Below are 15605 nucleotides of genomic sequence, written 5' to 3'. Positions count from 1 at the left end.
TCAACGGGCAATTCCATCAAGGTACTAATACAATTCAAAATAATTTTTTACCTATATTTGGAATGTAATGTCATTATTTTATACTGTTTTTTGGCGTTTTTTTTTTCAAAATTTAATGCGCACATGTTCACGAGTTGAATTTATTAAATATTTTCCTACAGTTTAGTCATGAATATTTTTATCTAGTTGTTAGAAATTGAGGAATTCTGCAGTTTCTTTTAATTTCAAAATTCAAAATACTATTTTTGCGTTTTTTTTTCGAATTTTTCAAAGCCCATTTTTATAGTTTTTGAGCAAACCTCGTATAAGGCAGTCTGATAAATTTTAATATCTCATAGTTAGATTTTAGGTTTAAAACTAAGTAAAACTGAAAAATTCGATAATAAAAAATGTCCTCTACGGCCCCAACTCAAGTACACATATTATATACGAGGTTAAGTCAAAAAATGCAGAGTTATTTTACTTAAGACACTGTTTAGATGCAAAAATTGTGAAATTTTGGATTTCGGAACTTGTAAAATTTCAATCGGGCTTAATTCCTAAGGTCCTAGCTCAAACAAATATATTATATATTAGTTTAAGCACTGTTTAACTGCACAAATTGTGATATGTTAGATTTTAGAACGTGTAAAATCTCAAGTCAATTGAGCACCAACCATATTCGGCCCTATAGTATACCGGGAGTTTTCAAAATTGATTTAACCGTTGGGTGGTATGCAACAGACGATTATTTGTTTCCATTTTTCATGATCGCAGCGAATATTGTTTTTCGGTGATTTAAATTCACGATTTTGCGGCAACTACTGGCACCAATATTTTAAAATTTTATACGAATATGTTTTGGAAGCTGATACATTCAATGAATTTGTTTTTATGACTAACTCTCATAGAGGGCGCTAGTTACGTGGTTCGTACCAAGTAATATTGAACATAACTTTCTCAAAATTAGATTTATTAAGCAACTGTGTACCGTTTTCGGAGTATTTTGATTTGAAAATTATAAGGTGATAAGATTTACAATCTTCGGTATTTCAAAATACATTTTTCGAATCCAAGATGAATGATTAGTCCTTTTTTGACTGGAATATATCGATTAATATAACTTCTACTGTTAGGAATTTTCTTGAAAAAACTAAGTGAATGAAATTGAATCTAATATAACATGAAAAAGTGTCTCGAACTTCTCTCTCAAACTAATATGTTTACAAAAGTGGGTAATGTTTCTAGATATTTCATTTGAGAATATTATTTTTTATCGCAAATTTAAGCCACCAAAAAACAATATGATGAAACATCTTTCAGATTCACAGAATCGAGTTAAATTGAGCAAGCAAACCCTGAATATTTTTCAGTTTTCTATCTATCCTAGAGACAGGATCACCTTTTTTTGAAACACCCTGTATAAAGTTTATGGAAAATGTCACGTTTCCTAATGTCAAGAAGTGATTTAGAGTGTCACATTTGATACAGGAATTAGATAAACTTCTTTTAAATAATTTCCAAATATGCAAATTCGATTATGAGCTTTGATTAAAATCAATCAAAATCTAACCCAACAAAGATATAGGCAAATTCAACTCTAAATACAAAGTTTCAAAATCATTTTAGGAACAGATTCAAAACATTGATATCAATAAGTTATATAAATATTTTTTTCTCCAACCATCAAAAAATGTTGACATTTTTGTACTATTTTAAGGTGTAAAAGCCATCAATTCCCTTACCGTACAAAAATTTGCTCGTTGCTTAGCAACACTTTTAATCCTGGGACTAAAAGTAGCTCTCTAATTTAAATTTGAAGAAAAAAACATTGTCTCTTACAAACTTAGTAAAACAAACTAATTGGGTAACTATATATAGGTATTTATTTGTTGTTTACAGTCATATTGAATGTACAATTGGAACAATTATTGCTTAAATTCAAAGCACTTCTGGAATTATTACTAACAGTTTTCGAACAATTCAAAAGGTTTTCATTAATGTTAGAACAACTCAAAATATTCTCCGTAACTGTTGATGAAACATTCGAGGAAATATCTGAACAGGTACTTGTACCTTCTTTGTCAGGTTGCAATATTTTTCTGGCAGTATTCTCTTTGTTGATACGTGATTCTCCAATATATCCTTCTGCTACCGTACTCGATATCCAACCTCCATGTCTTTTAAGACAAGTGAGGTCACTGCCACCATCAATAAGAAGTGTAGCAGCTGTTCTTCTTAGCGAATGTCCAGTATACTCCTTCCAATTTTCTAACTTAAAAATTTTGCAATTTCTTGCGGCACGGCACTAATTTTGTGAATACCAACAACCATTCTTTGACACTTCTCATTAACATACTTCACAAATAAACGACGTTCCTGTATATTTGACGCCCGTAGTGCAACAAATTTTCGAAATGAACGCAATCAATTATCGCCTATAATGGCAAACAAACGAGGTTTTTTGTTTTTTGTCTGCAAAATTTTTACGACCAGGACCGAGTCCATATCCTCAATGTCATCAAATTTCAAATGAACTAGTTCGTCACAACGCATAGCCCCTCCAATTCCTAATACAAGAACAACCTTTATCATCAAATATTTAAATTATCAGGTGCCATATCCAGGAACCGATCCACTTCCTCCTTTGTGAAAACCCTAGATTTTTTAGGTATATATCCATCACTTTGCCTTTTTAACAATGCTCATAATTTTGAATATTTACTAATATCCACACCATTTTTGATATCCAGTGTGGATCTCAACGTTGAATACTGTGACCAAAGAGTGGATGGCTTGACAGTTTTCGTTAAATTTGAGAAATATACCATAAGAACACCCTCCGCATAGTTTTGCACATTTTTTTCTTTACACCAATCCATGAATCGCTGATATACAAGTTCCTAAACTTGGCGAGATTTGGGTGGCAAAAGATTTAGATATATTGCTTCGGTACCTTCCAATATATCCGCAGGTATATTTTCATCGTGTTCGGGATTCATTTTGAAAGCAGCGTAAAAACTACTACAAAAATTATATGATTAGTACGTCTACTTGACAATCGATATTTACCAACAATACCAGATATCCATGACTACCGACTTGCTATCGCTGTTATAATTAATAGGTGTTCAAATTTATTACCAAATTATTAACGATTTTTTAATAAAACTAACTTTATTTTAATTTTGACTTGGTTGGAGAAAAAATAGTATATATCATACGGACTAAAAGTGCCTATTTTTACTCGCAATTTTGCATTCACTCGGCTGCGCTGCGCTCCGCCTCGCAATTGCAAATATTGCTCGTAAAAAAGATGCACTTTTAATCCTTATAATATAATATACTATTTTGGTAATTCATGTTTCTATGTATGGACTATATATATTTTTTAACTATATCCCAAAAATTAAGGTTATGTCACTTGATTTATTAAGCAAGTTGCACAAGTATCTACTGATTTTTCGTGTTCGTTTCTTTACATGTTGATACACAAGTCTTTCTAAAATGTGTATTCCAAATATATTTTTGAACATTCTAACAAAAAGTAAAACTCTGAATATAAATTTCGCAAGTAATTGTAGAGTTGAATTCAAATTGATATCAATTAGATAGATAGAATTAAAGAAATAGTTTTTCCAATAATTTTACTAAAATTCCTGTTCTATAGTATGTAAGGACTTAATAATTTTTTAACAACTAAATTTCTAAAATTGAGGTTATATTTCTTGATACATCCATACATTTTCGACTACAAATACAAAGTTTCGCAAGCATTTAAAGATCAGATAGGAATCATTGATACCAATAAGTAATAGAAACATATATATACTATTGATTATACTAAAATTAACGTTTTTATGTACGAACTTAATAATTTCTCCAACTATATTCCTAAAAGTGAGGTTATAAATCACTTGATTCAGTACGCTAGACTCATTTTTCCTGTTCGTTTCTGTAAATGTTGATACACAAGTTTTTCTAAAATGTGTATTGCAAATATATTTTTGAATACAAAACTAGTTAAATCTTATAATAACAGATAGAAACATCTAATTCATTCTAACAAAAAGTAAAACTCTGAATATAAATTTCGCAAGTTATTGAAGACTAGATTCAAATTGATATCAATTAGTTAAATAAATAGTTTTTCTATTAGTTTTACAAAAATTCATGTTCTATAGTACGTATGGACTAAATATTTTTCAACAACTAAATTTTTAAATTGAGGTTATATTCCTTGATCCATTACGATAGTAATAAACGAAGACAATATTTCGGTTTTGTTTCTATGAATGTTAATCAATCTTTCCAAAAATGTTTTTTGTAAATGTGGGTATTTCAAAATATTGAACATAAGAAATATCTCTTAATAGAAGAATGAGAAATATAACTCATAGATTTCTATCGTTTTCCAATGTGCAGATTAGATTATAAGCTCCATTTTTCCTAAATTAAGTCAGGTTTAGAAGATACATTCAACAATACACCCAACAAATTGATTGAACCCAAAATACTAAATTTCGCAATCATTCGGAGTTAAGATTCAAAACATTTTGAGCGATAAGTTATAGAAACATTTTTTTTTAATAATTGTAATAAAATTCATGTCAATTAAAACTCAGGTTTGAAAGATATCAATTCAAAATTTAATCCAATAGGTATATACATATTTTCGACTACAAATTCAAGTTTCGCAAACATTTAAAGATTGAAGAGTGAAATCATTGATACCAATAAGTTATAGAAACAGTTTTTATATTAATTATACCAAAATTAATGTTTTTATGTACGGACTTAATAATTTTTCTAACTATATTCCTAAAAGTGGGGTTATAAATCACTTGATTCGGTATGCTTGACTCAATTTCGTTTTAGTTTCTGTAAATATTGATTAATGTTTAATGCAAATATACATTATGACATTTTGACTTTGAATAATTAAACAACCATTAAATACAAAATTCTTGAAATCATTTCTCAAAAGAATCTTATTAGGATTGTTTCTTAGAAATTCATGAATGCTTCTTCTTCTTCTATTGAAAATCATGTTGAAAAATTTTACATCTATGGATACAGATGTTTCACTACACTTATTGGACAAAAGTTTTTAATTTGATTTATTGCTTATTCCCTTTAAGCTTCTACTAATAAGTTATTAAAATCCACTACTAAAACGTTTAGCTTTAAGAGGACTCAAGATATTTAAATTTAAGAGTAAATAGTTTTTTAAAATCCATATTGATAAAATTTCTGTTTCAATATAATTATCAAACTATTCTTTAAAATAAGTTTATATTCTCCGAATTTAATGAAGAATGTAGTTTAATCAATATTTTCTGTAGCATCACTAAATTTAGGTAGCAGCTTTTAAAAGTTCCAATTCAAGTTTAGAAATAAAAAATTATTGAAATTCAATTAATTTTTTCATAAAAATATAATAACCATTAAGTTAGATCACTATTTTTAACGTTAAACACCTGCGCATACGAAAATAAAATCAGCTTTGAGTCCAATCTTTTCAAATAATTATATAAAACCATTTTGTATAGATCAACACCTGCCAATGAACAGGTTGAAGATTCAAGCACCACCCACCTGTCCAATCAGGCAAAAACGAGCACAGGTAAGAGGTATCACGTGTGCACAGGTATAAAACCACCTGTGCGGCTTCGATCACAACGACCAATCATAAACTAATGTTCCTAAACAATTTAAGAATGATCGGCGATTAAAATCTGTATCATATTGAATATAACTGATTGGGTATCGTATATTTAACAAACACATGTTAATTTTTCAAAACAACAGATGTTTTAAAAATGAGTAGATAATAATAATTATTATTACGTTATGACAATTTTAGATGAAATTTTAATTAAAAACTTGCGTTAGGATAAAAAAATAATAAAGTAATAACGAATAATAGTAAACTATTAAAAAAAATTTAAAAATACGTCAAATTAAAATATTTTGGCACACAAATCTCCAAACTGTAGAAATACCTGTGTGTGGGGTAACCCCTAAAGTGACTGACGTCATGGTCTCTCATCAATTGTTTACAAACAACTGTCTTCTTTAATCGGAACAAAAGCAATAGGCAACAACAAAACACGTAAAAACTAAATCACTGATTAAACACAGAACAAAAATGAAAGGCGATCTATGCAGAACAATGGAACGTTTACTCACGTTGACAGGTGTTCCAGACATTGGCTAAACTCCACAGTCTATAGGAGTAACTGTCGTAACACCCAAACATGCTCTCACTACGCGCCACCATGGCAAACTAGTATCGAGAGCGACACGCTCTACAGATGAGAGCTACGTAACTATGTTTTGATCAGGAGCATCTCCATCCCCCTACTTCGCTTCGATGTGTGTGAGTGTGTGCCGTTCCCCCCACCCCACGTTTTATCGTTCTCTCTCTCTCGCGAAAACGTAGGCGCGCGCCTACTACGTTTCCTACCTACCTACATTCGCCGTGGAGTTGTCGTCCGTATCCGTACACTTGACGGTGATAATCGGAGATGGCCGTGAATCTTTCTCTTTTTACTCTCGTCGCCCGTCCGATGGGACGGACGCGATGTACGATTTGTGAGATGTTGATAACACGTCGATGATATGATGTTGATACTTTTTTTTGTTGATTTGTTGGTATTTCGTTATACATCGGAAGCGCAACAACCGCTGATTGCTATTTACGGAGCTCTAATTGCCTTATGTTTATTATCCACAGAAATAGAAAAGAAAAATGTAATGAACTAAATATGAATCAAGTTAAATGTAAACTGATGATAATGCAACAACTATTAATTGCTTATTGTACTTTTGTGTTTTTATTTTATTTACTTCTAAGTGTACTACAATTTATACAACTAAAACAATGTTAGGTAGTTTTCTTTCATAAATTCTTGATTAAGAATCCTTAATCAGTGAAGTGTAGATTCAGTTAAAGAAATCTCTCGTGGAAGTTTTGACAGATTCACAGCTAGAAATCTGATGAGCTAAATTTGAAAACTTGTTTACGAGGGACGTAAATTAATAACTTGACCCGCGGTTTCACAAAAGTCGGTTTATTGGTAAATTCATCCAGAAAGTCATAGGTTAGGTTGCTTGATTGTATGCTGTGTAAATTATTTGTTATGTACTTTGCAATGTTCAGTTTTAACAATAACCGATTCAGTTTTTTTAGTTTTGAAATAGCACCATAAAATCTGATCGAGTTTACGTACACAAATATAGCATTCCAAAGTTTTCTGGCTGAATTTACCATACCAAAAGGTCATCTACTGCTATTTACCACCCCTTTTTTTATGTTTTCTGTTTTAATAAATTGGTTTTTGATCACTTGAACACAGTTGATGTCTGGTGAAAAATAAAAAGTTCAATATTACGAAATATTTTCATATTTCATATTTTAGACTGTGGGAGGATGAGTATTTAAGAAAGGTTTTGAGAAGACAAAGACGTTTCATAGCATTGCTTTTGTTAAGTTTGACTCTATTTTAAAACCTCAAAAATTTTCCATATAATTCCAACAGAGTGTTTGTAAATGTGTGAATTTGAAAGAATCAGCTGTTGGTAGATTTGTTACAGTTTATACATCAACTTCGTAACGACAGAGTCCACTAAGAACTTACGGAGGTAGATGCTGTGACGAAGATTCAACCGAATAAAGCCTATATTTACTGCTTTGAAAATAGACGTTTCCATTGTTTGACGTGTGTTTTTTTCTGTTCTGTATGAGTTAACTCAAGCTGGAGTGTTTACCAATTTGTATATTACAAAAAATATTGTTTTTATTTCACTGTGCGTAAGTCTTTTGACAATATACATTATAATGGTCCATGATCGTGAGTTTTTTCAGGTTTTTCTTCGGGTACAATTCCAATTTTACAATTTTACAGTAAAAATGTTAAATAATTGATCGTCTTCGCAGTGATCCCAAATTTTGATGATGTTCGTCGTTGCTTATGCAAAGTTCTGTGACTGCCCCATTCATTTATATACTTTAGTGTTCTTCAGTATAATTCAAGTTTGCATTTTTCGTTAATAAAAGGTTTTTAGCCTAAAATGTCTCAAGCTACTATTTAGAGAACTTTTCAAATAGTGTAGTCTACTCTTTCGATAAATATCATGGTTACACGCTGTTATTAAGAGAATTATTTTAATACTGTAGGCTACTATTTAGACAAATATTATCTGGGCTTTAAACTATTATTTCGACAAGTATTTTAAACCGTTTTAATACTGTAGGCTACTCTTTAGACAAATATCATGGTTACACGCTGGTATTGAGAGAACTATTTTTATACTGTAGGCAACTATCTACATAAATGTTATTTGGTTTTTGAACTATTATTTAGACAACTATTTTCATCTATTTTAAAACTGTATGTTATTCATTAGACAAAGATTATCTGGGATACAAGCTATTATTAAGAGAACTATTTTGATACTGTAGGTTACTAGACAAATGTTATCTGGGTTTTAAACTATTATTTAAACAAATGTTTCCAGCTATTTTAGTACTGTAGGCTACTCTTTAGACGAATATCATCGTTACATTATTAAGAGAACCATTTTGATACTGTAGGCTACTATTTAGACAAATACTTTGATACTGTAGGCTACTATTTAGACAAATATCATGGTTACACGCTGGTATTGAGAGAACTATTTTCATACTGTAGGCAACTATCTACATAAATGTTATTTGGTTTTTAAACTATTATTTAGACAACTATTTTCATCTATTTTAAAACTGTATGTTATTCATTAGACAAAGATTATCTGGGATACAAGCTATTATTAAGAGAACTATTTTGATACTGTAGGTTACTAGACAAATGTTATCTGGGTTTTAAACTATTATTTAAACAAATGTTTCCAGCTATTTTAGTACTGTAGGCTACTCTTTAGACGAATATCATCGTTACATTATTAAGAGAACCATTTTGATACTGTAGGCTACTATTTAGACAAATACTTTGATACTGTAGGCTACTATTTAGACAAATATCATGGTTACACGCTGGTATTGAGAGAACTATTTTTATACTGTAGGCAACTATCTACATAAATGTTATTTGGTTTTAGAACTATTATTTAGACAACTATTTTCATCTATTTTAAAACTGTATGTTATTCATTAGACAAAGATTATCTGGGATACAAGCTATTATTAAGAGAACTATTTTGATACTGTAGGTTACTAGACAAATGTTATCTGGGTTTTAAACTATTATTTAAACAAATGTTTCCAGCTATTTTAGTACTGTAGGCTACTCTTTAGACGAATATCATCGTTACATTATTAAGAGAACCATTTTGATACTGTAGGCTACTATTTAGACAAATACTTTGATACTGTAGGCTACTATTTAGACAAATATCATGGTTACACGCTGGTATTGAGAGAACTATTTTTATACTGTAGGCAACTATCTACATAAATGTTATTTGGTTTTTGAACTATTATTTAGACAACTATTTTCATCTATTTTAAAACTGTATGTTATTCATTAGACAAAGATTATCTGGGATACAAGCTATTATTAAGAGAACTATTTTGATACTGTAGGTTACTAGACAAATGTTATCTGGGTTTTAAACTATTATTTAAACAAATGTTTCCAGCTATTTTAGTACTGTAGGCTACTCTTTAGACGAATATCATCGTTACATTATTAAGAGAACCATTTTGATACTGTAGGCTACTATTTAGACAAATACTTTGATACTGTAGGCTACTATTTAGACAAATATCATGGTTACACGCTGGTATTGAGAGAACTATTTTCATACTGTAGGCAACTATCTACATAAATGTTATTTGGTTTTTGAACTATTATTTAGACAACTATTTTCATCTATTTTAAAACTGTATGTTATTCATTAGACAAAGATTATCTGGGATACAAGCTATTATTAAGAGAACTATTTTGATACTGTAGGTTACTAGACAAATGTTATCTGGGTTTTAAACTATTATTTAAACAAATGTTTCCAGCTATTTTAGTACTGTAGGCTACTCTTTAGACGAATATCATCGTTACATTATTAAGAGAACCATTTTGATACTGTAGGCTACTATTTAGACAAATACTTTGATACTGTAGGCTACTATTTAGACAAATATCATGGTTACACGCTGGTATTGAGAGAACTATTTTCATACTGTAGGCAACTATCTACATAAATGTTATTTGGTTTTTAAACTATTATTTAGACAACTATTTTCATCTATTTTAAAACTGTATGTTATTCATTAGACAAAGATTATCTGGGATACAAGCTATTATTAAGAGAACTATTTTGATACTGTAGGTTACTAGACAAATGTTATCTGGGTTTTAAACTATTATTTAAACAAATGTTTCCAGCTATTTTAGTACTGTAGGCTACTCTTTAGACGAATATCATCGTTACATTATTAAGAGAACCATTTTGATACTGTAGGCTACTATTTAGACAAATACTTTGATACTGTAGGCTACTATTTAGACAAATATCATGGTTACACGCTGGTATTGAGAGAACTATTTTTATACTGTAGGCAACTATCTACATAAATGTTATTTGGTTTTTGAACTATTATTTAGACAACTATTTTCATCTATTTTAAAACTGTATGTTATTCATTAGACAAAGATTATCTGGGATACAAGCTATTATTAAGAGAACTATTTTGATACTGTAGGTTACTAGACAAATGTTATCTGGGTTTTAAACTATTATTTAAACAAATGTTTCCAGCTATTTTAGTACTGTAGGCTACTCTTTAGACGAATATCATCGTTACATTATTAAGAGAACCATTTTGATACTGTAGGCTACTATTTAGACAAATACTTTGATACTGTAGGCTACTATTTAGACAAATATCATGGTTACACGCTGGTATTGAGAGAACTATTTTTATACTGTAGGCAACTATCTACATAAATGTTATTTGGTTTTTGAACTATTATTTAGACAACTATTTTCATCTATTTTAAAACTGTATGTTATTCATTAGACAAAGATTATCTGGGATACAAGCTATTATTAAGAGAACTATTTTGATACTGTAGGTTACTAGACAAATGTTATCTGGGTTTTAAACTATTATTTAAACAAATGTTTCCAGCTATTTTAGTACTGTAGGCTACTCTTTAGACGAATATCATCGTTACATTATTAAGAGAACCATTTTGATACTGTAGGCTACTATTTAGACAAATACTTTGATACTGTAGGCTACTATTTAGACAAATATCAACCAGATTTCAAACAGACAACTAATTTAATTCCGTAGAATATCAATAAGAGAACTATTGTAACTATAGGTTACTGAAAGCATTTTTATTTTCTAATTTTTCAGTTGAACAACCTTGTTTATATGATTTAATTTTAGAAGCAAAATGTGTGCGCGAAATTTGTACTCATTTCGCATTGCGTGTTTCTAGTCAAGTTCAACGCCTGAGCTTGATCCGTGCCATTTCTATCTATTTCATCAAAATCAAAAGCAACAAGATTTGAGTCTGGGTTGAAGTTGTGTAAGAGAAAGTAGTACGAGTCCTGAAGAAGATATCCTCTTTTAAAAATGGAAAGTTCGCATGGATCCTTATGGAGGAAGTGATAATACTTAATATTTTACAGCACCAGTAGTCCAAATTACATGGTTTATTTATTTAGACATTGGGTTATCAGTATTATTTCAGAACAAGGTCCGTTCGGTAGCCCAATTTTTGTAAGAACCACATTTCTTAAAGTTGATTTACCAACTCATCAAATTCGATGTTTGAGTGTCATTGCATCCTGTAGCTTCTATAGCACATCAGATGCGAAATCCTTGAATATAAAGTCCTTCAATGTGGTTAATGTAGGGTAATGTAGCTTCAAAACTCGTTTTATTTACATCTAAGGACGCTTTTAAATTAGAAATTAATTTTGACTTTTATTTTACACTAATTTTTGTGAGTTAGAAAAAAAAAACAACAAAGAAACCGAAAACATAAATTCATATCGTCTATTCCACTAATCTTTCGACCGTTAAGTCAACAAGTATCATACACCGTTGCTGTTTCTTTATACAGTTGAAAGAGTGAACGATAGATGTCACTAGTTGTTTCAAATTCTAAATAAAGTTCCATAGCGGGTAGTTTTATAGGGTTGATAAATTGTCAAATCACTTTGAGTGTCGCGAATCCTACGGTAACTATCGATATCAGTATAATAAAATTTGAATAAAATGTTTCCTATTTTGATAATTTTAAATCTAAAAAAAAACGAGTATAATATACAATTTAATATTTATTTATATCCATAGATATAGAATGTAGCGTGAAAATTTCTATATAGAAGTAATTGAGGACACAGTTATGTTAAAATAACTTTTCTCGCGAAGTTTCCATCTTCTTAGGTCTTCATGAAATACTATTAACAGAATTGTACGTAGTGCGATCCTTGAGTACTTAGTTCAACATAAAAAACGATTATTATTAAAAAAAATTGATTATTTTTCAATATATTCTCCATTTATTCCCTCACACTTTCCAGAAAACCCTTAAAGGAATGTAGAATGTTTCTATCTGGATAACAGTGGCTAATGAGAAATTCAGTTTTAACTTTCTAGCGTTCCTTAGGTTCTCTCTGATCTTCTTAAGTATTCTTTCTAACTCAATATTATCAAAGAGCTGGATAGCCTCGACATTGACATAATGATGGAGTCTTCCTTCATATCTCTTGGTCAATTTCTTACTGGTCTGGTCCATAGTGTCCATTTCAAAGTCCATATGGAGGCTACTACTGCGAATGTACCAAGGGGTATCTACTTAGTTCTTCAGAGGTTGCTTGCTTCGGTGCATCCCATAGTCGGTTACCACAGGTCCATAGAGGCTTATAAAGTATAAGATTATTACGTGTGGAGCTTCTTCCAATTAGCCAGTACATTTTTCTATATTTCAGTTCAGGTTGTTTTCTTTTTAACACGAACTTTCCATCGAAGTTTGGCATCTAAAGTAATACCTAAGTATTTTGCTTAATTTGAGTGCGGAATCAGATTATTATTTCTTCTGACTACAATATTTACAATATCCTTTTTCTGAATTTAATATTAATTGATTCAATTTAAGTTTAAGTTTCCATCTCTTAATCCAGTCATAGATGTTATTGACAACTTTTTGTACTTTGTAAGTTGCTTCTTTTCTATTGCTAGAATGGCAGTGCCATCGGCGAAGGTGTCTATGGAGACAGGTCCTAGATTATTTCCTTTGATATTCCAGCTTTAAGATCGGAATAGCCTTCTTCTTGATTAATTCTTAAATATCTTTACGATATATATGAATGGAGGATATCGGAAAATTATTTTGGAAGGAAAATCTTGAGTTTATGTATTAGGTCTATATGTCAAATTTTATCAAAGGCTTGTTCTACATCAAGAAAGGTAGTAGCATTGGTTATTCTATGGACTAGATTGATCGTCGAGGGCTTATTTCTAAATCCAATTTGGTGATGATGGAATGATTTCTTTTCCTTCGATAAGTAGAAGTAGAAGTTTCTCAAATAGTTTGCTTCATGTGGTGGTTTTTCTGGCTTGGGTTTCATTTTAGTCTCTGTTGAATCTTTCACCTCTTAAATCGCCTTTAACTTTTTGAAACAAAATAGTCAAAATGAGCTAGATAAGGACTATTTGGTAAGTGTTCAATATTTGTGAAGCTAAATTCGTGTAGGGTAGCCTTGGAAAGCTGAGCAACGTTGTCTGGAGCGTTGTCCTGAAGTTTGAGTACACCTCGGTTGATTTTGCTGTGCTTTTTTATGATAGTTTTTTGACGCAACTGCCTTAGTGAGTCATAGTAGTATGCCGCGTTGTAAGTACTTCAGTCAAAGTACTAAAATATTGCAGCCCTCACTTTTTTTTTTAAGTGAGCTGAAACTTTCCACACCGATTCATTGCTCAATATATTCTTTATTAGTAATATTATTCGATTATAACATGGTATTTAAATATTTATATTGAGATCCGAATAAATATATATGGTTATCACTACTGATAGAAATATATATTGTTTATTTTTGTAATCTACACTAAAAACAGTAACATTATGTTGGTATTATTAACTTGGCATTATAATGCACATGTTTAAGATTTGTAAAAATAAGGAAGATAAACAACAGGTTAATAATTGATGTTGGTGTCCTACTACCTAGGAAGATCGTCGGCCCTTTTAAAAGTGTTATCTGTTATCGAAAACATTTCACCTTCACTTTACCTATTTACCAGTCAGCGGTGATAAAAAGAAGAATTGTAATTGAAGAAATAAGCAAATGAATAGTTTTATTGATATATTACATGCTAATCTACGAGGTTTGTCTAAAAACTTTTCAATCTAAATTTCAAGATGTGTCAGCAGGTATCAATAGGAAATATATTTTCGCAATTTGGACGCTCACTTTCTGTTCGACAATTTTATAAGTGAGTCTTTAATTGAATATAGAGGTAACGTTAAATATTTAACAATACGCATAAGAAAATAGAAGAGGAGTTAGACACTGAGTACGAACACTCTACACTATCATTTACGACTAAAATTTTCGTCAGTTGAATTGAAACGTGGTAGTATCAGTCAAAAACAAGCGATATAAATCAAATGGTACTAAACAACCGTCGCGTAGGCATCGGATTAGATTAGAGAAATCGAAAATCGGTTTATCAAGTCTATTTGTTATATACTGACTAAAGAATTATGTTATTAGCGCGTGGGGTACCGTGGTTGCTTATTTTGGACTAAAAGAAAATTCGAAAGAACATTTTACTGGTCTTATTGACTCGTTTTAGGTAAAATGTGTTCAAAGTTACCGCATTTGAAGGAAGAGAAAGTAATTTTCCATAAACAATGCACTTTTTTACACTCGATGATCGCCACGAGTGAAATAGCATTTTGTATTGGTTGACCATCCACCGTATTCAACTGATCTCTTCTCCAGTGGCATTTTCCTGTTTTCAAACCTCACAGTTTCAAGTGAAGGAAAAAAGTGCCTTTGATTTCAATATGTCCTCCAGTGCTTCTTTACAGGATTAACTCCAAATACATGTAGGCAGTTATCAAGCTGAAGTTTTTCTTGAAATACCCTCTGAAGAAGGTTTTGGTGTGTCTAGTTATTGAAAATTATAGTTACTCTCTTAAATCTCCAATTATGGAAGCGGTTAAAGCAAAAACGGAGAACCTAAATCAGCTTACTGCTTTCAATAGAAAACATCAATGGGATTAAGAGCAGTAGGTATATTTTAGTAACTAAACCTTCTACAGCAATTTGTTATTCATAATTTTTTTATTAATCTGCTCTAGTTATTCAATAATCAGGCATTGTTGATAATTATAACTTTTTTCATTCTTCTTTTTCACCCAAAACCAACAGCTGCAGAGAAGAGAAAAAATAAAAGCCATAATTTATTATTTTGTCTTAGAAACACCCTGTATATCGACATGCAATCGTTAAAGTAAAACTTGTAGTTCAAAAACGAACAAAATTTCAAACAAATGTATTGACAAAGATTTTTAACGCATAAACTTTCAAAATTTTCCTATGAATAATAAATGTCATAAGCAACACAATTTGAAAAAAAAAATTCCGCTAAG

At 30.5% G+C, this 15605-nt stretch overlaps 1 protein-coding gene across 3 annotated transcripts in view; it reads right to left on the bottom strand.

Moving 5' to 3' along the window:
• The window catches only part of LOC130452972 (zinc finger protein 1), a 614038-nt gene that overhangs the window by 44040 nt on the left and 554393 nt on the right, over positions 1 to 15605 (bottom strand). The window contains exon 1 of one of the 3 annotated variants that reach the window (XM_056792526.1): positions 6172 to 6308. The exons of 1 other annotated variant lie outside the window; for it this stretch is intronic. In XM_056792526.1, the coding sequence (XP_056648504.1) occupies positions 6172 to 6262 (91 nt within the window). In that variant the 5' untranslated portion in view covers positions 6263 to 6308. Of the gene's footprint in view, positions 1 to 5984; positions 6309 to 15605 lie in introns of those variants that run through there. One more of the 3 variants, XM_056792527.1, reaches the window with a different exon arrangement.

Source organism: Diorhabda sublineata, chromosome 2 (genome assembly GCF_026230105.1).
Source record: "Diorhabda sublineata isolate icDioSubl1.1 chromosome 2, icDioSubl1.1, whole genome shotgun sequence".
Classification (NCBI taxonomy): Eukaryota; Metazoa; Arthropoda; class Insecta; order Coleoptera; family Chrysomelidae; genus Diorhabda; species Diorhabda sublineata.
The sequence above is the reverse complement of the archived record's forward strand: the minus strand, read 5'-3'. Positions and strand labels throughout refer to the sequence as shown.